Source organism: Triticum aestivum, chromosome 1A (assembly GCF_018294505.1).
Source record: "Triticum aestivum cultivar Chinese Spring chromosome 1A, IWGSC CS RefSeq v2.1, whole genome shotgun sequence".
Lineage (NCBI taxonomy): Eukaryota > Viridiplantae > Streptophyta > Magnoliopsida > Poales > Poaceae > Triticum > Triticum aestivum.
The window spans coordinates 44,897,311-44,922,419 of record NC_057794.1 but is presented as its reverse complement, the minus strand read 5'-3'; the positions used below and the strand labels follow the sequence as shown (position 1 = coordinate 44,922,419).

The window sequence follows — 25,109 nt, the reverse complement described above, 5'->3', positions numbered from 1 at the left end:
TAAGAAGAGGAAAAAGGAGAAGAAGAGGAGAGGAAGAAAAGGAAGAGGAGAAGAAGAAAGGAATAGAGGAGAAGAAGAAAAAATAGAAAAAAAATTCTATTTTTTCTTCTTCTCCTCTATTCCTTTCTTCTTCTCCTCTTTTTTTTCTTCTTTTTTTCTTCGATCTTCTCCCCCTCCCGATAGGAAAGTTTTATATAGAAAGTTACAATTTTAGAAAAGTTTTATATATGCAAAAGTTACAATTTTAGAAAAAGAAGGATAGGAAAGAAGAAAATAAGAAGAGGAAAGAAAGAAGAAGAGGAGAGGAAAAGAAGAGGAGAAATAAATAAGAAGAAGAAAAAAGAAGAAAAAGAAGAGGAGAAGAAGAAAGGAATAGTGGAGAAGAAGAGAAAATAGAGGAGAAGAAGAAAGGAATAGTGGAGAAGACCTTCTCCACTATTCCTTTCTTCTTCTCCTCTTTTTTTTCTTCCTTTTTTTCTTCGATCTTCTCCTCTAGCTATTCCTTTCTTCTTCTCCTCTATTTTCTTCTTCTTCTTCTTCTTCTTCTTCTTCTTAATTTTTATCGGGAACGAGGGTGTCGAGGATCGCCGAGGGGTCGAGGGTCGGGAACTAGGGTAGAGGGTCGAGGGTCGTTAAGGGGTCAAGGGTCGAGGGTTTCAGGGTCGAGGGTTCTATAGGGTCGAGGGTCGAGGGTTCCAGCAGGGTCGTCTAGGGGTCGAGGGTTCCAGGGTCATCGAGGGTTCGAGGGGTCGAGGATCGCCCAGGGGTCAAGAGAGGTTTCCTAGTGTCAAAGTATTGAAGAAATCCATGCCTTCATCATTAGCCGAAAGTAACCAGGGCATGTTGGTACGAAGTTCTGCAAAGTTGTTCTGGAATGGAGTCCCGGATAGAATAATCCGCCTTTTGGTACGAATTCAGCAAAGGCCTTCCAAATAGCGATATTCGGAAGGCTCTTGCTGAACTTTGTACCAAAAAGCGAATTATCCTATTTGGGACTCCGTTCCAGAACAACTTTGAAGAGCTTCGTACCATCATGCACATGTTACTTTCGCCTAATGATAAAGACATGGTTTTGTTGAATCCTTTGACACTAGGCAACCTCCCGACCCCTCGGCGATCCTCTCGAACATGAGAGGAAGAAGAGGGTCGTCTAGGGGTCGAGGGTTCCAGGGTCGTCGAGGGTTCGAGGATCGCCGAGGGGTCAAGAGAGGTTTCCTAGTGTCAAAGTATTGAAGAAATCCATGCCTTCATCATTAGCCGAAAGTAACCAGGGCATGTTGGTACGAAGTTCTGCAAAGTTGTTCTGGAATGGAGTCCCGGATAGAATAATTCGCCTTTTGGTACGAATTCAGCAAAGGCCTTCCAAATAGCGATATTCGGAAGGCTCTTGCTGAACTTTGTACCAAAAAGCGAATTATCCTATTTGGGACTCCGTTCCAGAACAACTTTGAAGAGCTTCGTACCATCATGCACATGTTACTTTCGCCTAATGATGAAGACATGGTTTTGTTGAATCCTTTGACACTAGGCAACCTCCCGACCCCTCGGCGATCCTCTCAAACATGAGAGGAAGAAGAGGGTCGTCTAGGGGTCGAGGGTTCCAGGGTCGTCGAGGGTTCGAGGGGTCGAGGATCGCCGAGGGGTCGAGAGAGGTTTCCTAGTGTCAAAGTATTGAAGAAATCATGCCTTCATCATTAGCCGGAAGTAACCAGGGCATGTTGGTACGAAGTTCTGCAAAGTGTTCTGGAATGGAGTCCCGGATAGAATAATCTGCCTTTTGGTACGAATTCAGCAAAGGCCTTCCAAATAGCGATATTCGGAAGGCTCTTGCTGAACTTTGTACCAAAAAGCGAATTATCCTATCTGGGACTCCGTTCCAGAACAACTTTGAAGAGCTTCGTACCATCATGCACATGTTACTTTCGCCTAATGATGAAGACATGGTTTTGTTGAATCCTTTGACACTAGGCAACCTCCCGACCCCTCGGCGATCCTCTCGAACATGAGAGGAAGAAGAGGGTCGTCTAGGGGTCGAGGGTGTTGGAAATATGCCCTAGAGGCAATAATAAAAGTATTATTATATTTCAATGTTCATGATAAATGTTTTTTATTCATGCTATAACTGTATTATCCGGAAATCGTAATACACGTGTGAATACTTAGACCACAATATGTCCCTGGTGAGCCTCTAGTTGACCAGCTCGTTGTGATCAACAGATAGTCATGGTTTCCTGACTATGGACATTGGATGTCGTTGATAACGGGATCACATCATTAGGAGAATGATGTGATGGACAAGACCCAATCCTAAGCATAGCATAAAAGATCGTGTAGTTCGTTTTGCTAGAGCTTTGCCAGTGTCAAGTATCTCTTCCTTCGACCATGAGATCGTGTAACTCCCGGATACCGTAAGAGTGCCTTGGGTGTATCAAACGTCACAACGTAACTGGGTGACTATAAAGGTGCATTACAGGTATCTCCGAAAGTAGCTGTTGGGTTGACACGGATCGAGACTGGGATTTGTCACTCCGTATGACGGAGAGGTATCTCTGGGCCCACTCGGTAATGCATCATCATAATGAGCTCAATGTGACCAAGGTGTTGGACACGGGATCATGCATTACGGTACGAGTAAAGTGACTTGCCGGTAACGAGACTGAACAAGGTATTGGGATACCGACGATCGAGTCTCGGGCAAGTAACGTACCGATTGACAAAGGAAATTGCATACAGGGTTTGATCGAATCCTCGACATCGTGGTTCATCCGATGACAACATCGAGGAGCATGTGGGAGCCATCATGGGTATCCAGATCCCGCTGTTGGTTATTGACTGAGAGCGTCTCGGTCATGTCTGCATGTCTCCCGAACCCGTAGGGTCTACACACTTAAGGTTCGGTGACGCTAGGGTTATTAGGAAGACTAGTATGTGACTGCCGAATGTTGTTCGGAGTCCCGGATGGGATCCTGGACGTCACAAGGAGATCCGGAAGGGTCCGGAGGTAAAGATTTATATATGGGAAGTTGTCAAACAGACACCGGGAAGTTTCGGGGTCATACCGGTATTGTACCGGGGCCACCGGAAGGGTTCCGGGGGTCCACCGGGAGGGGCCACCCCTCCCGGGGGGCCACATGGGCTGCGTGGGGCAGGGAGCCAGCCCCTGGTGGGCTGGCCGCACCCCCTCCCTTGGGCCCATGCGCCTAGGGTTGAGGGGGGAACCCTAGAGGGGGCGCCCCCCTTGGCTTGGGGGGCAAGCCACCCTCTCCCCTCTCCCCTAGGCCGCCGCACCCCCCCTAGATGGGTTCTAGGGGGCCGACCCCCTTCTCCCTTCCCCCTATAAATAGAGGGGTGAGGGGAGGGCAGCCGCACCACCCTCCAAGGCGCAGCCCTCCCCTCCCCAACACCTCTCCTCCTCCATTGTGTGCTTGGCGAAGCCCTGTCGGAGTACTGCCTCTCCACCATCACCACGCCGTCGTGCTGCCGGTGGAGCTGTCTTCCTCAACCTCTCCTTCCCCCTTGCTGGATCAAGAAGGAGGAGACGTCTCCCGTCCCGTACGTGTGTTGAACGCGGAGGTGCTGTCCGTTCAGCACTTCGTCATCGGTGATTCGAATCACGTCGAGTACGACTACATCATCACCTTGCAAGCTTCCGCACGCGATCTACAAGTGGTATGTAGATGCAAACTCTCTCCCTTGACTCGTTGCTTAGATGAACTCATAGATGGATCTTGGTGAAACCGTAGGAAAAATTTTAATTTTCTGCAACGTTCCCCAACAGTGGCATCATGAGCTAGGTCTATGCGTAGTTCTCTTTGCACGAGTAGAACACAATTTTGTTGTGGGCGTGGATTTTGTCATCTTACTTGCCTCTACTAGTCTTTTCTTGCTCAAACGGTATTGTGGGATGAAGCGGCCCGGACCAACCTTACACGTACGCTTACGTGAGACCGGTTCCACCGACTGACATGCACTAGTTGCATAAGGTGGCTGGCGGGTGTCTGTCTCTCCCACTTTAGTTGGAGCGGAATCGATGAACAGGGCCCTTATGAAGGGTAAATAGAAGTTGACAAAATCACGTTGTGGTGATTCGTAGGTAAGAAAACATTCTTGCTAGAACCCAATTGCAGCCACGTAAAAGATGCAACAACAAATTAGAGGACGTCTAACTTGTTTTTGCAGCGATTGATCATGTGATGTGATATGGCCAGAAGTTGTGATGAATGATGAATTGTGATGTATGAGATCATGTTCTTTGTAATAGGATTCACGACTTGCATGTCGATGAGTATGACAACCGGCAGGAGCCATAGGAGTTGTCTTTATTTTTTGTATGACTTGCGTGTCATTGAATAACGCCATGTAAACTACTTTACTTTATTGCTAAACGTTAGTCATAGAAGTAGAAGTAGTCGTTGGCGTGACAACTTCATGAAGACACGATGATGGAGATCATGATGATGGAGATCATGGTGTCAAGCCGGTGACAAGATGATCATGGAGCCCCGAAGATGAAGATCAATGGAGCTATATGATATTGGCCATATCATGTCACAACTATATAATTGCATGTGATGTTTATTATGTATTATGCATCTTGTTTACTTAGGACGACGGTAGTAAATAAGATGATCCCTTATAAAATTTCAAGAAGTGTTCTCCCCTAACTGTGCACCGTTGCTACAGTTCGTCGCTTCTAAGCACCACGTGATGATCGGGTGTGATGGATTCTTACGTTCACATACAACGGGTGTAAGACAGTTTTACACAGCGAAAACACTTAGGGTTAACTTGACGAGCCTAGCATGTGCAGACATGGCCTCGGATCACGGAGACCGAAAGGTCGAACACGAATCGTATGGAAGATACGATCAACATGAGAATGTTCACCGACGATGACTAGTCCGTCTCACGTGATGATCGGACACGGGCTAGTCGACTCGGATCGTGTAACACTTAGATGACTAGAGGGATGTCTAATCTAAGTGGGAGTTCATAATTTGATTAGAACTTTATTATCATGAACTTAGTCTAAAACCTTTGCAAATATGTCTTGTAGATCAATGGCCAACGCTAATGTCAACATGAACTTCAACGCGTTCCTAGAGAAAACCAAGCTGAAAGATGATGGCAGCAACTATACGGACTGGGTCCAGAACCTGAGGATCATCCTCATAGCTGCCAGGAAACAATATGTCCTAGAAGGACCGCTAGGTGACGCTCCCGTCCCAGAGAACCAAGACATTATGAATGCTTGGCAGTCTCGTGCTGATGATTACTCCCTCGTTCAGTGCGGCATGCTTTACAGCTTAGAACCGGGGCTCCAAAAGCGTTTTGAGCACCACGGAGCATATGAGATGTTCGAAGAGCTGAAACTAGTTTTTCAAGCTCATGCCCGAGTCGAGAGATATGATGTCTCCGACAAGTTCTACAGTTGTAAGATGGAGGAAAACAGTTCTGTCAGTGAGCACATCCTGAAGATGTCTGGGTTGCACAACCGTATGACCCAGCTGAACATTAACCTCCCAGATGAGGCGGTCATTGACAGAATCCTCCAGTCGCTCCCACCAAGCTACAAGAGCTTTGTGATGAACTACAACATGCAGGGGATGGAAAAGACCATTCCTGAAGTGTTCTCGATGCTGAAGTCAGCAGAGGCTGAAATCAAGAAAGAACATCAAGTGTTGATGGTCAATAAGACCACTAAGTTCAAGAAGGGCAAGGGTAAGAAGAACTTCAAGAAGGACGGCAAAGATGTTGCCGCGCCTGGTAAGCCAGTTACCGGGAAAAAGTCAAAGAATGGACCCAAGCCTGAGACTGAGTGCTTTTATTGCAAGGGGAAGGGTCACTGGAAGCGGAACTGCCCCAAATACTTAGCGGATAAGAAGGCCGGCAACACCAAAGGTATATTTGATATACATGTGATTGATGTGTACCTTACCAGTACTCGTAGTAACTCCTGGGTATTTGATACCGGTGCCGTTGCTCATATTTGTAACTCACAGCAGGAGCTGCGGAATAAACGGAGACTGGCGAAGGACGAGGTGACGATGCGCGTCGGGAATGGTTCCAGAGTCGATGTGATCGCCGTCGGCACGCTGCCTCTACATTTACCTACGGGATTAGTTTTGAACCTTAATAATTGTTATTTAGTGCCAAGTTTGAGCATGAACATTGTATCTGGATCTCGTTTAATACGAGATGGCTACTCATTTAAGTCTGAGAATAATGGTTGTTCTATTTATATGAGAGATATGTTTTATGGTCATGCTCCGATGGTCAATGGTTTATTCTTAATGAATCTCGAGCGTAATATTACACATGTTCATAGTGTAGATGCCAAAAGATTTAAAGTTGATAACGATAATCCCACATACTTGTGGCACTGCCGCCTTGGTCACATTGGTATCAAGCGCATGAAGAAGCTCCATGCCGATGGACTTTTAGAGCCTCTTGATTATGAATCATTTGACACGTGCGAACCATGCCTTTTGGGCAAAATGACCAAGACTCCGTTCTGCGGAACAATGGAGCGAGCAACCAACTTGTTGGAAATCATACATACCGATGTGTGCGGTCCAATGAGCGTTGAGGCTCGCGGAGGATATCGTTATGTTCTCACTCTCACAGATGACTTGAGTAGATATGGGTATGTCTACTTAATGAAACACAAGTCTGAGACCTTTGAAAAGTTCAAAGAATTTCAGAATGAGGTAGAGAATCAACGTGACCGAAAGATAAAATTCTTACGATCAGATCGTGGAGAAGAATACTTAAGTCACGAATTTGGTACACACTTAAGGAAATGTGGAATCGTTTCACAGCTCACGCCGCCTGGAACACCACAGCGAAACGGTGTGTCCGAACGTCGTAATCGCACCCTATTAGATATGGTGCGGTCTATGATGTCTCTTACCGATTTACCGCTATCATTTTAGGGATACGCTCTAGAGACAGCTACATTCACTTTAAATAGGGCACCGTCTAAATCCGTTGAGACGACACCATATGAATTATGGTTTGGAAAGAAACCTAAGCTGTCGTTTCTAAAAGTTTGGGGATGCGATGCTTATGTCAAGAAACTTCAACCTGAAAAGCTCGAACCCAAGTCGGAAAAATGCGTATTCATAGGATACCCTAAGGAAACTGTCGGGTATACCTTCTACTTAAGATCCGAAGGCAAGATCTTTGTTGCCAAGAACGGATGCTTTCTGAAAAAAGAGTTTCTCTCGAAAGAAGTAAGTGGGAGGAAAGTAGAACTCGATGAAGTACTACCTCTTGAGCGGGAAAGTGGCGCAGCGCAGGAAACCGTTCCTGTGATGCCCACACCAACTGAAGAGGAAAACAATGATGATGATCAAGGTGCTTCGGATCAAGTTACTGCTGAACTTCGTAGGTCTACAAGGACACGTTCCGCACCAGAGTGGTACGGCAACCCTGTCCTGGAAATCATGTTGTTAGACAACAATGAACCTTCGAACTATGAAGAAGCGATGGCGGGCCCGGATTCCAACAAATGGCTTGAAGCCATGAAATCCGAGATAGAATCCATGTATGAAAACAAAGTATGGACTTTGACAGACTTGCCCGATGATCGGCGAGCGATAGAAAACAAATGGATCTTTAAGAAGAAGACGGACGCGGATGGTAATGTTACAATCTATAAGGCTCGACTTGTCGCTAAGGGTTATTGACAAGTTCAAGGGATTGACTACGACGAGACTTTCTCTCCCGTAGCGAAGTTGAAGTCCGTCCGAATCATGTTAGCAATTGCCGCATACTATGATTATGAGATATGGCAAATGAACGTCAAAACGGCATTCCTTAACGGGCATCTTAAGGAAGAACTGTATATGATGCAGCCGGAAGGTTTTGTCGATCCTCGGAACGCTAACAAAGTATGCAAGCTCCAGCGATCCATTTATGGACTGGTGCAAGCATCTCGGAGTTGGAACATTCGCTTTGATGAGATGATCAAAGCGTTTGGGTTTATGCAAACTTATGGAGAAGCCTGCGTTTACAAGAAAGTGAGTGGGAGCTCTGTAGCATTTCTCATATTATATGTAGATGACATACTCTTGATGGGAAATAATATAGAATTTCTGGACAGCATTAAGGCCTACTTGAATAAGTGTTTTTCAATGAAGGACCTTGGAGAAGCTGCTTATATATTAGGCATCAAGATCTATAGAGATAGATCGAGACGCCTCATAGGTCTTTCACAAAGCACATACCTTGATAAGATTTTGAAGAGGTTCAAAATGGATCAGTCCAAGAAGGGGTTCTTGCCTATGTTACAAGGTGTGAGATTGAGCTCGGCTCAGTCACCGACCACGGCAAAAGATAAAGAAGAGATGAGTGTCATCCCCTATGCTTCAGCCATAGGATCTATTATGTATGCCATGCTGTGTACCAGACCCGATGTAAACCTTGCCGTAAGTTTGGTAACAAGATACCAAAGTAATCCCGGCAAGGAACACTGGACAGCGGTCAAGAATATCCTGAAGTACCTGAAAAGGACGAAGGACATGTTTCTCGTTTATGGAAGAGACGAAGAGCTCGTCGTAAAGGGTTACGTCGACACTAGCTTCGACTCAGATCTGGATGACTCTAAGTCACAAACCGGATACGTGTATATGTTGAATGGTGGAGCAGTAAGCTGGTGCAGCTGCAAGCAAAGCGTCGTGGCGGGATCTACGTATGAAGCGGAGTACAAGGCAGCCTCGGAGGCAGCGCATGAAGCGATTTGGGTGAAGGAGTTCATCACCGACCTAAGAGTCATACCCAATGCGTCGGGGCCGATCAAACTCTTCTGTGACAACACTGGAGCTATTGCCCTCGCAAAGGAGCCCAGGTTTCACAAGAAGACCAGGCACATCAAGCGTCGTTTCAACTCCATCCGTGAAAATGTTCAAGATGGAGACATAGAGATTTGCAAAGTGCACACGGATCTGAATGTCGCAGATCCGCTGACTAAACCTCTCTCGCGTGCAAAACATGATCAACACCAGAACTCTATGAGTGTTCGATTCATCACAATGTAACTAGATTGGTGACTCTAGTGCAAGTGGGAGACTGTTGGAAATATGCCCTAGAGGCAATAATAAAAGTATTATTATATTTCAATGTTCATGATAAATGTTTTTTATTCATGCTATAACTGTATTATCCGGAAATCGTAATACACGTGTGAATACTTAGACCACAATATGTCCCTGGTGAGCCTCTAGTTGACCAGCTCGTTGTGATCAACAGATAGTCATGGTTTCCTGACTATGGACATTGGATGTCGTTGATAACGGGATCACATCATTAGGAGAATGATGTGATGGACAAGACCCAATCCTAAACATAGCATAAAAGATCGTGTAGTTCGTTTTGCTAGAGCTTTGCCAGTGTCAAGTATCTCTTCCTTCGACCATGAGATCGTGTAACTCCCGGATACCGTAAGAGTGCCTTGGGTGTATCAAACGTCACAACGTAACTGGGTGACTATAAAGGTGCATTACAGGTATCTCCGAAAGTAGCTGTTGGGTTGACACGGATCGAGACTGGGATTTGTCACTCCGTATGACGGAGAGGTATCTCTGGGCCCACTCGGTAATGCATCATCAAAATGAGCTCAATGTGACCAAGGTGTTGGACACGGGATCATGCATTACGGTACGAGTAAAGTGACTTGCCGGTAACGAGACTGAACAAGGTATTGGGATCATAGCAATCGCGCCCGACGGCCAACCTATTGAACCCCTCAGGACAAAGAGCGCATTTGTTGCTCAGTGCGGGGTTCTGGTTAGGGACAAGATCCCGATAAGCATCCAGCAATGGTTTAAGCCGGCTACAGAAGACCCTGAGGTGTCTTATGTCAATGATATGCAGAAAAATGATCTTTGGACTGAGCTGAAGTCAAATTTCACCCTACCGCCAGAGGATAATCCAGAGAACCCAGTTAAAGAGAAATTAATAAAGTCTTTTGCTCTGAAAAGGATGGCAGAACTATTCAGGAGGTGGAAGAAAGAGCTGAATAAGTTTGTCAAAAATAATGAGACACCAGAATTCAAGGGCAAATATGAGAAGATCAGAGATAACTGGCCCGCATTTGTGGCCCACAAGACATCGGAAAAGAGTAAAAAGATGTCGGCGACAAACAAGCAAAATGCTGCGAAGAAGAAGCTTCACCATCGCACGGGGTCAGGTGGCTACCTCGTAGCCCGGGCTAAGTGGTCCAAGACTGAGAATGATCTGGTTCATAAAGGGATCGAACCAGAGACAATTAACTGGCCAGACCGTTGCCGGACTTGGTTCTTCGAGGCTGGCGGAACCTTGGACCCTGTAACAGGGAAGTGCATTTGGACGACGAACGATCAAATGGACATACCAGTCAGTAAGCTTAAGCAGTATATCGAAACAGCGCAGGAAGGGACGTTCTTTCCAGACAGAGAGAACGACGAGCTCATAATGGCCCTCGGGAATCCTGAGCACCCTGGACGGACACGAGGCACGCTAGGCTCCATTCCGTGGAAGGTTGGGTTTCCGGACGCAGGCGGTTACAAATCCCATGAGAGGAGGAAAAAAGTGCAGCAGACCCAAATGCAGGCGCTGCAAGCAAGGGTAGACGCGATAGAGGAACGAGAAGCAAATCGCAGCAAACGTACTGCCGAAGCCTCCCCCGAAGCTACCCCGCCATCTCAGCGCAGAAGCAGCGTGGCTTCCACCGAGCTGCTTCAGCCGGAGCATGCCTTGACGGCTCCTGCCAGCTATCCCGTGGATGCTATCACGGAGTCTTAAAATTGTCACCTTATGACGCAATGGATGAATTTGAAGGTCAAGGCGGCTGTTGGCTCTGTTTATCCTACTGAACCCGGCGTAACTTTTCACTGCCGGCCGATTCCAGAAGGATATGCTAGGGTGATGGTGGATGAAATAACGAAGGGATTTGAGGACCTCCAGCTTGACCACCCTACCGGTGAAGGGGAGACTCGATTGGGGTCTGCTCTGAAGACTCCATGCCTATGGCGGAAGGAGCTCATCAACCTTCCGAACTAGACGCCTCCGCCTCCTCTTCCTCCTCCGGCGAGTCAGGGCACTCCGCCTCCTCCACCGCCTCCTCCTCCGGCGAGTGACGATCAGGACCCTCGACCGGCTCCTTCTCCGGCGCGTGGCGGCACTCCGCCTGCGCCGACGCGCCCAAGCAGCCAACCTCCTCCTTCTCCGTCTCATCAGCAAGGGCGAAAGAGACCTGCCACCGCTCCAACTGCTCCGGCGCGTCGTAGTCCTTCTCCTCCGCCTCGTAAGCAAGTAAAGAAGACAACCGCTCCGTCTGCTCGGTCGGCGTCTAGCAGTACAACCAGAGGCGGGAGGACATACAGATTCGGTCCTTCTCTGAAGACTCCAGAGAAGTTACCATACGAGAGGACCTCGGAGGAGAACGCGAAGATCGCGTGAATCGAAGTGGATGACTGGTTTCAAGGGTTGAAAGCAAAGAGACATCCACCTCCGGAGGAGAAGGTAGATCCGGTGAAAGTGAAGCGCACTCTGGCTGCCCTGGCAAAACCACCCAAGTCTTCGCCGAAAGGCAACTATGAGCGCATTATTGCAAAGACATGGGCCGAAGCGGAGCGGTCGGAAAGTACAGTCAGTGATCAAAGGCTGAAAGAACGACGAGCAGCTGGGAAACAAATTGCCCAGCTCGGCGAACAAGCGAAGCAATCGTGCCCCCCGCTCAAGGTGCCTAGAGACATCGTCGATACGAGGATGGTGCCCGGTTATTGCAATGTTGACGATTACCTGCCCGACGATGTACATTATGATCCCATGGAGGTGCAGATACACAAATACGAGTACGGGAAGCCTCTCGTCAAAGATGAAAAATCTTTAATAACGATGATGCGAAGATTACATGATTGGTACTTGAAAATCTGCAGAGAGTCTGAGGGAAGGAATACTTTGTATGCGAGAGTTAAACCGGAGCATGACCTCGTTGGAATTGAACTGTTGCCTATTTCATTTGAGGAGTTCTATCAGTTTTCCAATCAATTGGCCCTCGATAAAACAACGGTCACCTGCTACTGTCTGTAAGTACTACTACTTCTGTCATTAAGTCTCTCTATATAGCTCATCTCTTTCATTGCATGTATTTATAATTATCCTCACTATATTATGCAGATTGAAGATCGCCGAATTGAAGAAAAGACAAATCGGTGATATTGGGCTCGTTAACACATATCTCATAGATGCAACTGAGGTTGAACATCGTCCTGAAGATACCGAGGCCAACTTGCTACGATCATTCAAAAAAAATGAAAACAAAGATATAATACTCTTTCCTTACAACTTCAAGTGAGTGTTACTGTCTTGTGCATATTCGGTTTCCCTTATATATTAGTCCAGGTTATAGTAATGTAATTGATGAGTTATGCATGCGTACACAAGTATCACTATATTCTCCTAGAGATTAGGCTTGAGCGGGGAGTAGTAACTTTCTTAGACTCTAAACAAAAAGATCCCCAGGAGTATGCGGACATGACTGAAATCCTCAAGAAGTTAAATCGATCATTATCCACCATATCAGCAACTTTGTTCATTTCCTAATATCAAGTAATTGTTTTCTTTGTCCGGCAGGGTTTGGAGAAAATTCACCAGAAAAGTTTCGGGACTGCCGAAGGAGCTGGAATTTAGACACCCGAAAGTAAGTACTATAGTAGCATGTTCCGCGCATCTCCTAGCTAGTGATTCAAGCGCTAGTTTCATCAATACCATTTAGCATTCTTGATTATCAGTTTGATTGACCTTTATTTCTTGTAAAGTGGTTGTGGCAGGAATAAGGGAATGATTTCTGTGGATACTACGTCTGCGAGTCCATCCGCCACACGACTTGTGAGCGGGGCGGGTACTCTGACGAACAATATGAAGTACGTAAATAACAACATTCACAATTTTATTTTATTACCATCATCTGTGTTGAGTTTCATTCATTCATATATATATGTATTGACCCCCTTCCTCAAATTAGATGTTTCGAAAGCGGGATGAACTCCTAGCACCAGCTCGCATGCGAGCAATTCAAGACGAATTGGCGGCATTCTTTCTTGACCACGTGATCACTGAAGACGGAGAATACTATGTGAACCATGAGTCCGTATGATTATATTTGTAAGAGATAATTATTGTATATATGTAGCCAGTAGTGTCGGATAGATATACGAGAACTTGTTGTTCGACCAATCTCTTGGAGAAGGAGAGGTGGTCGATATCACTTCTCTCTGTATGCATATATGTTCATGACGATCTTCTGTTTCCTTCGTTTGCTTACTAGCTAGCTAGCGTGTCTAGTCCTCTCTATACGTATGTATAGTACGCAACGTCGACCAAGCACGGACATAAGAGAGGACACTTCTCTCTATTAATTATAGCTAGCTAACACAATATATGAAACACCTAAATTAACCCCCCAAAACACCCAACCCCCCCCCCCCTTCAAAAAAACAAAAACCCCAGCCACAGAAATGCTGACGCGTGGATGCCTATTGGTCCCGCTTGGTGCCACCAACCGGGACCAAAGGGTCTCCTGCCTGGGCTCTGCGCACTGCCCACGTGGAGGCCCATCAGTCCCGGTTCTGGATTGAACCGGGACTAAAGGGTCGGGGCATTAGTACCGACACTTTAGTTCCGGTTCAGGAACCGGGACTAAAGGCCCTTACGAACCGGGACTATAGGCCCTTTTTCTACCAGTGATAGGATCAAAGACAAGGCCCGCTGTTGGGCAAACGCCGGAGCCCACGGACTTAGGGTTGTTCTGCCCACTTCCTGGGATGAACACTAATCGGCCGATGGCATTGTAAAACTCACCTCCTAGGAGGCTTGTTCTCTCTTTCCTTTCAATGAAATGAAACACAAAGATCCTTTGCGTTTTCTCGGAAAAAAAAACAATGTGAGGATTAGTAGAGTAATGTGTATCTGGGTTCCAATAGGCTTAGAATTGTGTTTCAATTTTTTGTTACATTGTCATCTACATGTGAAATACACATCCAGCAGATCATGTACATTATTTGCCTAAATAAAGTTGACTTACACGACTATTTCTAACAGGTTCTATTTTTCATCATATTCCTGTTGCATTCTGAAGTTTCCGTTGCACAAAGGGTGTACCCAGTGTTGAATGCTCCCACACAAGGAGCCCGTAGTGTCCATTAAAGAAATATATTGTTCGACCTTTTTCTTATTTATGTGTCATATAAAATATCTAGCCCAAACAGCTGCATGGGTTGATAACTAGTAATGCATAATAACCATATACTTTTCCTTGTGAAATTTGCTTAACATGTCATCTGACAGTTGGGCCAAAAGGAATGTTAGGTGTCCAGGAGACCCACGTGTCAGAAGATGTCACAGAATATCATGTGGATTTTTTTTAAGATACATAGTTCCAGAGCTCCCTTACACATATAGCATACGTTAAAGACAGCAACAAAAGGGAAAGGTTGAAGATGTATACCTTAGAAATCCTAATTCCCTTGCTTGTTTCCAGCATTATAGAAAACGTACTGAATGGAGCACCTGAGAAACCCATTCCAAGAGCTTTTACATATGCTTCCTAAAAATTTATACATCAATTCTATGTAAGCAATTTATTTTAAAACATCGTATCAGTAATCAGTACTATGAATATTAAATTTACATAGGGCAACAATTTGCTGCAAACCCACTTTGGCGCTAACTCTTCTCATGCCGATTCCTTTTTCCACAAAAGCACTATTCATAAGGTGCCCATCTATGTGTCCTTCAATTTGATTAATTTAATATAACCATATGTAAGGAAGGATTTAGCTAGTTAGCATTAAAATGAGTTCACTCTAGACACATTCCAGACCTGCATTTCTATATCAAAGAACAATTAAGTCAGCTACAGTATGCTTTAGGTGGTCATATTAGACTACGTTATGGGCCAGAGGATACATTCTACCCTAGTACTGGAAAATACCATCGCTGCTCAATGTTCTACAGAATGTACACCAGCACAACGTAGTGAATGTGCATGAAAGGGCTATAAGTAGAGGACCAAAGAGAGCCTCACTAACTTTAAGAGTCCATAGTTTCAGGAATTCCTTCCGCTGAGCATCTGAATCAGAAATCTCAGCTAGACTATCAACTTCAGAAGGGGTGAAGTAACGGCGAGCAAGAGATAAAATATTCTTGGTTGTATTCCGCTTCTTCTCTTCAACATCAATGCCAATCTGAGACAGTACATAAATAGCAATATCAACTGAATAACATCCAAAGCAACAGAAACATGGTCATTTCTTTCTCACTTTGATAGTCACAGGGGCAAGGAACATACATGAGCATTAATGGCAATGCCACAGGCAATCAAAGAAGTTGTGTGTGAAATATTGAAATGCAAAGGTTGCTCCGCAGTGCTATCATCCAGTGGCCACAATACCTGATTAAACATGGAGAGCAACCAAAGGCAAATTAGTACAAGGTTTTAAATTGCAGAAAAAATAACTGCTGAAGCCGTTACCTCAGGTTTGCCAAATTTGTTCTTCTTAAACTCAAATGACCTCGGATCAATTTTACAATCTGTATCTAATCTAGTTCAAACAAATTAGAAATAAGCATATCAGTAATTCTGTTAATGACAGTGTCAAAAAACATCTTATATTTTGATACGGAGGGAGTAGTTGATAAGAACTAACAAGACGAGTATATAGTATAATTATTGACAAGATAACATGCTTATAAACTTAACATTGAGCAGCATGTCAAACTTCCATGTTTCAGGTCAAGTGGAAGATATGTTCATTCTCCATTTTTAGGACTATTTGCAAAAAAAAATTGCATCAGATAGTGATAATACACCTAGTAGGGGGAAAAATACATCTACTGATGCAAGAAGCCCAGTTTACATGACATCGATGATTTTGAATCATATACTTCCTGTATATGTAAGACAAGATGAATGCGCAAATGGAAGCCCACCTATCTACAGGCAAAGTTCAAAGGCAATATAACTCAGTGCATCTAAGAGTCATAAATTGCAGTAGCTCCGAAGCTCTCCAGAAATATTAAGTTGTTTTCTTAAAAAGATAAGAGTTTTCCTGATGATTACAAAGATTACAGGGTATATAAACTAAAATAGTTTTTATATATAGCACAACCCATGGAAAGGATTATATTTGTTGTCAATCCTAACCAACATATATGCTTGTGAATCTAAAATCTGCAACCAATTTCCGTATTAAATAACTAATAATAACAAGAATAACATACAAAAAGATCTCTTGAATGATGATTCCTTTGTAACTAAATATAAGACATTTTTGCAGTTCAAACAGTAAGTTAGTAACAGGCATGAAAATCCAATTAAGTGTGATCGACGGTGCAATAGGCAGTTGGTGGTTACATACATCTTGAGAGGGTGGTGCGCAACAATGCACGGGACAAAACAACATCTTTCCGCAACAATGTTGCTTTCATAGAGTCAGCATACTTTCTTTCAGAAGGAGACAGGAGTTCTTCATACATATTCAGCTGGGACTGATTATTCAGCTCATCGGGGCAAAGATACCAAACATGCACCTCTCTACAATACAACAGAAATAAACACATAAACCAATGTCTTCAAAATATTTCAATTCACCAAATAGCTATTATAAGAAAAAAGAAGCCAACCATTTGCAAATGTTAAAGAGTTATACTCATCAAGTACAGTCCTTACCTAACCCAGGGGAACAATTACTGAACCAAAAGCTAATCATTCTATCCATATGCCAATATCAGGGAGTATCTAGGAATAGAGATTATAAGGAGAGTTATAATAAAACCCGACAATCTCTCCTTCAGTGAATGCCCAACACCAGCCCCTATGAAAAATCTAACCGGGCAAACAATCTTCGCTCTGTCAGAACAAAAAGCAAACGGTCGTCTCATCCTAATAGTTGGTGATTTGTGATGTGCTCAATTCTCATGCACTATGTTATTTTCATGCACATAAGTGTACCTATTTCACAATTTTTAGTGAACAAACAAGATCGGTAATAGCAAGTAGAAGCCAGTAATCTTGGCAATCTCCGGCATTGTCTAATATAAAGTATGTTTCATATTAAGGAGAGACATGGAGCATAGTGTCACGCCGCCGTCGCCTATGGCCGCCACCACGAGGTCACAAGACATGGGTTGATCCCCTTGCTGCTCTCCTCACATCCTCGATTCCCCTCGCGTCGAACGATACCTCTAACAACTGGTTGAAAAGGCCATATAGCCATACACTGGCAGCATGACCTCTACTGCCTGCCGCCAGAGGCAGATCTACCATATGTCCAAGCAGGTTCCGAGGAATCACAACTTGCAAAGCACAAAAGGATGGAAGGGGGTACCTTGGGGACTGGAGAGGCGGCGGGAGCGGCAGGGAGGAGAAGAGGCGCCCGCCCGAGACCCCCGGCGTCCTCGGCGGGATAGGCAACCCACGGCATCGGATGAGGCGGTGGTGCACAAGGCTCCCCGAAACCCGCAGCGTCCTCGGCGGCGACGGCAGGATAGGCATCGCGCGGCAGCGGAGGAGATGGTGGTGGCGCATGCGCGTGCGGCTTCGCGCTGCCCGCCAGGCTTGGCTTATAGCGCGGGCTGTTGGTGGCAACGAGGGGCGGCCGGCCGGCCGGCCTGCTTACTCTCGAATCCAACGAGCCGAGCCTGCGGCGGAGCAACAAGAAATGGCGGTAATTTAATTAGAGGGTCTCACATCCCGCCAGCAACCTCTCCGACTGGATTAGATGGGCCTTACCTATCGCAGCGCCGGGGGCTCGCCGGCGGCGCAGATCCTCGGCAGGGCTGCGTCCGGGAGAGGTTGCGGGCGCCGGCGGCGGGCGGGTAAGGGAGGAGTCGGGGGAGGACCGGAGGAGTGAAATCCGCCGCCGCCGCCGGGCCTGCGTCAGTTGTATCGGGAGGTGATAGACCGGGAAGTGTGGACTCGGGGGTAGGCGTCGCCCGCGCACCGCACCAGAAAGCCCAGGTTGGCCCAGTTAACCAAAGAAGGCCGATTTTATGAGATCAATTTGAGGCACATATTTACTTTCACGAATGTCTCTAAAAAAGAAAACTTTCACAAGAGGCACGGTAGTGACTCTCGAAAAGGGAAAAATATGTGTTTTTTTTCGTAGGAGACACAAATTTAATTCTTATTGAGGCACGAATTTGTTTTTGCGAGAGGCACAATCATGCCTCTTTAAAGAAAAAAAATATGTTTTCTCCTTCCACGAGAGGCACAGATTATTTCTCCTGAAGGCATGGATTTATTTTCGCAAAAGGTACGGTCGTTTTTAAAAAAAATCCTCTGCGAGAGGCACAAATTTAATTCTTATGAAGACATGGATTTGCTTCTCTCGGAAAGGAAAAAATTTCCTTTTTCGCGAAAGGCACGCACTTAATTCTAGTGTAGGCACAAATATGCTTCCACATCGTCCCTTTTGAAAAGGAAAAAAGTGTGCTCTCACTTTGTTTTTTCGGCCATTTTTTCTGGAAAAAAATCATCGAGACCTATCAACATGGTATCTAATTTTGAAGATCTCGACACAAGGAATCCAACAGTTAAAACAGTTTGACATTTAGACACATAGTTTGAGAGATAAAACGTTTTGAATAAATGGAAAGGGTGGGCTCGGGGTAGGCGTCGCCCGCGCACTGGACCAGAAAGCCCAGGTCAGCCCAGTTAACCAAAGAAGGCCCATTTTATTGACAGAGCAGGGTGGTGCATCATATTCAACGTGTAACGCGTAGGTCAACATTTGTCTGCCAGGACTATCTTTTTTTATTTTTTTTATTTTCTGAGATAATCCAGGACTATATCTTAGGAGCAACTAACGAAGTCGTAGTCCTTCGGGAGCCCCCGCAAGGGTCACTTGGGGTGGACTCTTTGGCGCACTCTTGGTCGTCACCATGTGTCGCGCTCTGGACGCTCCCTCCGATTTTTGTTTTCTTTATTTTTTCACACGTGTTTTTGGCTTTTTATATATATATTTTTTGGATTTTTGGTTTTTCACCGGTCTTTCTTACCTTTTGAATAAAAAAAATTAAAAAAATGAGAAAACATGTTTTTTACTTCCACGAGAGGCACGAAATTAGCCTCTGAGAAACAGAAAAAAATGGATTTTATTTTTTTCCTTCTACAAGAGGCACGGATTTGATTTCACGAGAGACACAAATTTGCTTCTGCGAGAGGCACGACCTCTCAGAACACAGAGAAATGGGTTTTATTTTTCTCTTTCCATGAGAGGCACACATTTAATTCCACAAGAGGCCCGGATTTACTTCTGCGAGGCATGGCCATGCCTCTCGGAAACAATAAAAAAGTATTTTTTTCCTTGCGCAAGAGGCACGGACGTGCCTCTCGGAAATGAGAAAAAAATATGTTTTCTTTTTTTCTTTCCCCAAGAGACACGGATTTGCTTATGCTTTCACGCCTCTAAAAATGTGTTTTCTTTTCTTCCACGAGAGGCATGGGAAAAAAGTGTTCCCGGTTCGGTTTTATCGTCCAATTTTTTCATGAAAAATAGTTCATCAAAACCTATCAACATGAGACCTAGTTTTGAAGATCTCGACGCGAGGAAACACTTCGTGATTTGGACATACAGTTTAAAAGATAAAAATATTTTGAATAAACAGATCTACAAAAAAGAAAAACTTTCTGGTTGCGACAAGTAGCACCCTCGGGACGTGGGAGTAACCTTTGCAAAGAGTGCTCCTCAATTAGTAATCTCGCTATATCTCGCCCGTACTGAGAATACCTTCTGTCTCATCTCTGGAGTTTTGTGAACAGGCCGGCCCAGTACTGTAGCTGTCAGAGGGGTTTTAGGAATTGCCTATGGACCGGTTCGGTACGATTTTAGAAACTTCCATGCGGTTTTGTTTTGCGTTTTCTTATCAGCTTTTATTTTATCTTACTTTGGTTTTTTTTATTTTGTACTTTTTTCTATGTGTTCTTCTTATTGGTTTTCTTCGGTCCCACTTAACCATTAACATTTGTCAAATACAAGTTGAACTTTAAAAAAAACTAAGCGAACATTTGTTTTATATTGTATACATAAGTTTTTCAAATGTCACAACCCAATTTTTCAAATGGGTGAACATTTTTTTAAACGTACCATAATGTACGTTTCTTTTAATGGTATGAAACAATATTTTTCGAATTACAACAATGTTTTCTTTACATTGTATAAAAAATCATACATTTTTTAAGTGTCACAATATTTATGAATGCTACCAAAAGTTTAACACTGTGTTAACATTTTTCCAACTTCGTTTGTTCTCAAATTTTAAGTATATTAAATTTTTATATGTATTTAGAATATTTCAAAAATGTAAACAATGAGAAAAAGGAAAGAAAAACACAACACGATGTGATGTGTACCGGGAATCTAGGCCCAACCCATTTGTGGTGGCGTTGTAGGCGAGAGTCCATACACGTTGCAGTAAGCAAGATATAGGCGAAATCACTAATTAAAAGGTACTCATTGCAAAGTTCATTCCCACCTTTCTAGATTGTGACAAGTGGCGCGCTGCATGTACGCCACCTGTAGTAATCTGCGAGTTTTTCTTTTTTTCCGTAGATCCGTTTATTCAAAACGTTTTATCTCTTAAACCGTGTATCCAAATCTAGAACCGTTTTCATCGTTGGATTCCTCGCGCCGAGATCTTTAAAACTAGATCCTATGTTGATAGGTTTTGACAAACTTTTTTTCACGAAAACAACCGAACAAAAAAACCAAACCGGGAGCACGGGTTTTTCCCCTTTCCGAAAGATGCACGCCCGTGCTTCTCAGGAAATCACAACCGTGTCTCTCGCGGAAGCAAAACCGTGGCTCTCGCGGAAGGAGAAAAACGTGCTTTTTCTTTGGTTTACAAGGACGCATGGCCGTGCCTCTCGCGAAAGCACAACCATGCCTCTCGCGGAATCAAAGCCGTGTCTCTCGCGAAAGATGCCTCTCGCGAAAGTACAACCGTGCCTCTCGTGGAAGCAAAATCGGGCCTCTCACGGAAGAAGAAAAAACAAAAAACGCATTTTTTTCGTTTTCGAGAGGCACACGGCCGTGACTCTCGCGAAAGCACAATGATGCCTCTCGCGGAAACAAAATCGTGCCTCTCGCGAAAGAAAAAACATAAAACGCGTCTTTTTTTTCGTTTCCGAGAGGCACGGCTGTGACTCTCGCGAAAGCAAAACTGTGTTTCTCGCCAAAGCAAAACCGTGACTCTCGCGGAAGAACAAAAATGAAAACACGGTTTTTCGCACAATTGTTTTCTTTTCAAAAATTGTTTTTTATTCAAAAGCTAAGGAAGACAGGTGGAAAACTGAAATGTCAAAAAAACCCGTTTAAAAAACCGAAATGCGTGCAGAAAAATAAAAATAAACAAAATCCGGAGGGAGCACCCAGAGCGAACACATGGCGGGTGGCTGAGAGAGCGCCAAGTGGCGCTGCTGATTGCGAGGCTTTCGAAGGAGCACTTGTCAACTAGTTGCTCCCAGGTATAGGAGCTCCCATATATCATCGCGCGTTAAGGCGGAGCGACCGTCTCACTTCTGGATTTTAGGAGCTTCCGTGCGGGTTTTTTCTTTGTTTGTTTCTATGTATTTTTTATTGGTTTCTTGATATATTTTGTCGTATGACATATCCCCGTCCTCACGCAGTTGTTGCCTTCTCTCCAAGAAAAAAAATACTAAGGGTTCCTTTGCCTCCCACTAGGGCTCATCTCAAGTAGTCCTAGGTGTTGGAAGTATGCCCTAGAGGCAATAATATCATATTATTATATTTCCATATTCATAGTTAAGAATTTTATTTCATGCTATAATTGCTATGATCCTGGAATATACGATGCAATGAAAAACTCATATGCATGCGTGAAATGATAAACAGAATAAAATAGTATTTTTATTTGTCTTCTTTATTTTTGCATGGTTTTACTATTCTTTCTTTCTGCGTACCAACGTCCTAGTTTTAGAAGAAAACCATGCAGGGAATGGAACGGAACGTAACGCTCACCCATCATCGAGAAGCGCGTGCCAGTTGGGCAACGCGAGTAGTATTACATACTGAGTAATTACATACGCGAATAACTTGTGATTGGATAATTATAAGAATAGTGGTATTCTCAGCACATCAGAGTTCAAGTCCTGGTTAAAGGTGTTCATAGAATAAGGTATATATATGTGCGTTAATAGAAGTGAGTGTATGCATGTATGTATAAACGTCTGTGTTCATACCGTGTTAAAAAAATTACTATATACGTGCGTACTTGTCGATGGAATCTGCTTTACGTACGCGCGCGTTCATCATGGACGGCCTAATTATTCCTGTGTGGAAAGAAGTGTGCGGCAGCCGGCGCTGGCCTGGCCTGACCTGGATATATACGACGCGTGTACGCTCTAGTACGCGTCTGCGCCCAACTGGGCGATCGAGGTGAGTTCGATCGGTTAGGTACGCCGCCATTATACTACATGAGAACTTCCTCTCCGGGGAGAAAAAGGCACACCAGCAAGATCGGAGAAAAGAATATTAACGGCCAGGCGCACCGCGTGCAGTGCGGATGATAGAGGACGCGTGGGTCCCACCAGCGCACGACATGCATGCATGCAGCGAGCACAATGCCTACCTTCACTTCACGTTGCGTTACATTTAGAGTTAGACACAACGGCTAGCAAAGTACAGGCAGTTCACACTTAAACTGGCTAACAATCAGCTGGATGCAGTCTGTCATGCATGCAGATGTGTTTGCAGGAGTCTCAAGTCATTTTGTGGACGCTCATATGTATGTCAGTATGTGGATGGGTTGGGTCACTACACCTAATTAACGAGTCCATGGCGGGCTCGGAGAATGATTCGCGTACGCATGCATCTGCTGATAAACTCCTTTCCAGCACGCGGTGCGGCACTGTACGTACCGGTGGGTGGTCTACGTGCAGCGTAGAACCTGCGGTGCGCGTGTATTTGACGTGCCAGCTTGGGCTCAACTGGGGCTTCACAAAGTGCGCTCCAGACTTCCGGCCACCCCATCCTCTCAGGCTCTCACAGTCTCGCTAAAATTTGTATAATTGTATGTGTACGCAGACGCATGCAATGCATAGCACTGGTAGAAAAAGAGGCTTCCGTCCAGCCCCATTAGTCGCGAAACTGTAGGAACCGCGACTAATGAAGTCTTTAGTCGCGGTTCGGCAGACGAACCGCGACCAAAGGCCTGGGCCCAGGGCGCTCGGTGGCCAGCTGGTGCACGTGAGGGGCTTTAGTCGCGGTTGGCCAGGCCAACCGCGACTAAAGGTGCGCAAAGGCCTTTAGTCGCGGTTGGCCAGGCCAACCGCGACTAAAGCTCCTCCCCTATATATACCAGTTCAGCACGCTCACTTAGCCATTTGGTGCCACTTCTCTTCACAAGCTTCACAAGGGGGTGTAGGTTTGCTTTTGGTTCCTCTTATGCACACAAGGTGTTTGATGAAATGGCCTAAGAGGGTGAAACAAACATGATATGAAGTGTTGGAGCCACACTTGAGGTTCCTCATTTATTTTTTCCTCCTCGATCGCGGTTAGCAACTTGAACCTTTCATGCATGTGTGTCATTGATAAAATATGCATGTGTGCAGTTCATTGTTTAATTTATATTGTTTGTAGCTAGTTAGTTTAACAAATGCATGATGGTTAATTATATATTTTATATTATAATAATGCAGATGAATCGGCAATGGATGTACGGTAACCGACTCTCCGGCGAGTTCACTACGGGTTTGAAAGATTTCCTCGTAGTGGCTAATGCGAACAAGCAGGGGGGTTTTGTTATCTGTCCATGTGTTATCTGTAAGAATCAGAAGGGTTACTCTTCCTCAAGAGATGTTCACATGCATCTGCTTCGGCACGGTTTCATGCCAAGCTATAATTGTTGGACCAAGCATAGAGAAAGAGGGGTTATAATGGAAGAAGATGAAGAAGGGGATGATTTCATCGATGAAAGCTATCTTGCTCATTTCGGTGATACTTTCATGGAGGATGCTGAAGGTGAAGGGGAAGGTGAAGAAGAGGCACGTGATGATCCCGTTGATGATCTTGGTCGGACCATTCGTCCTTGCCAAAGATGTCGCTCAGGTTTTTTATTTGAAGGACATGAGTAGCAAACCGAGGAAACGGAAAGATAAGAAAACGATCAGTACATCATGCGATGATCCAAAGCGCCACATTGTTCTTTCAGGGAAAAGAAACATCGTGGGAGTGGAGGATAAGACAGACATGTCAGAAGATTATAATATGTTTGGTGAAATTCCGCCCTTCAAAGTGAACATTGACCCAAGCATTAAGTTAAATGATGAGGATGCTCCATGGATACGACACAATCGTAAGCAAGCAGAGACACAAGGGAAGAATTGATGTGTAATAATTTATTGTACCAAACTTTGTATTTGGTCGATGAACTGAATGATGTATCAAACCTTTTGTCAAACCTTCAAGGGGTTTTAAAATGAATTAGTTTTATTTTTCTGATTTTAAAAGGAAAAAGGAAGAAGAAGAAAGAAGGAAAAAGGAAGAAAAAAACAGAAGAAAAAAAACAGAAGAAAAAAAACAGAAGAAAAAAGGAAAAACAAAAGAAAGAAACAAACAGAAGAAAAACATAAGAAAAAAACAGAAGAAAAAAACAGAAGAAAAATGGAAAAAGGAAAAAAGGAAGAAAAAAAGAAAATATGCCACCTACTGGGCCACCACGGCCTGAATACGACTAGAAACCCATTAAAGGGCCAGGATTCAGGCCCGCAGAAGGCCGAGTAGGCCCACAGGCACATAGTGACAGAATAGGCCCGTAAGCCTGCATTTGAGAGGAGCTCGAAGTGGTGAGCGCAGCCGCGCTTATAAACCACTGTCGAAGCCTCTCGGCTAGCGAGGTGGGACTAAACATCCCACCGAACCGCGCCAGTTCTAGCACAGACCTTTAGTCCCGGTTGGAGAGGCGGACCGCGACTAAAGGGTACCTTTAGTCGCAGTCCGCCTCTCCAACCGCGACTAAAGGGTCTTTCTGTGCGGGAACGGAAGCGGCGCCAAAACCCTTTAGTCCCGGTTGGGGAGGCGGACCGCGACTAAAGGGTACCTTTA

At 44.8% G+C, this 25,109-nt stretch overlaps 1 protein-coding gene across 1 annotated transcript in view; it reads right to left on the bottom strand.

Moving 5' to 3' along the window:
* Positions 1–17,978, bottom strand: part of LOC123188892 (4'-phosphopantetheinyl transferase HetI) — a 25,287-nt gene extending 7,309 nt beyond the window's left edge. The window contains exons 1-7 of the mRNA XM_044601169.1: positions 17,777–17,978; positions 17,373–17,685; positions 16,404–16,579; positions 15,518–15,582; positions 15,335–15,436; positions 15,075–15,230; positions 14,492–14,590 (exon numbers count right to left, since the gene is read on the bottom strand). Of these exons, the coding sequence (XP_044457104.1) occupies positions 14,492–14,590; positions 15,075–15,230; positions 15,335–15,436; positions 15,518–15,582; positions 16,404–16,579; positions 17,373–17,572 (798 nt within the window). The 5' untranslated portion in view covers positions 17,573–17,685; positions 17,777–17,978. The remainder of the gene's footprint in view (positions 1–14,491; positions 14,591–15,074; positions 15,231–15,334; positions 15,437–15,517; positions 15,583–16,403; positions 16,580–17,372; positions 17,686–17,776) is intronic.
* Positions 17,979–25,109: the final 7,131 nt, after the last annotated feature.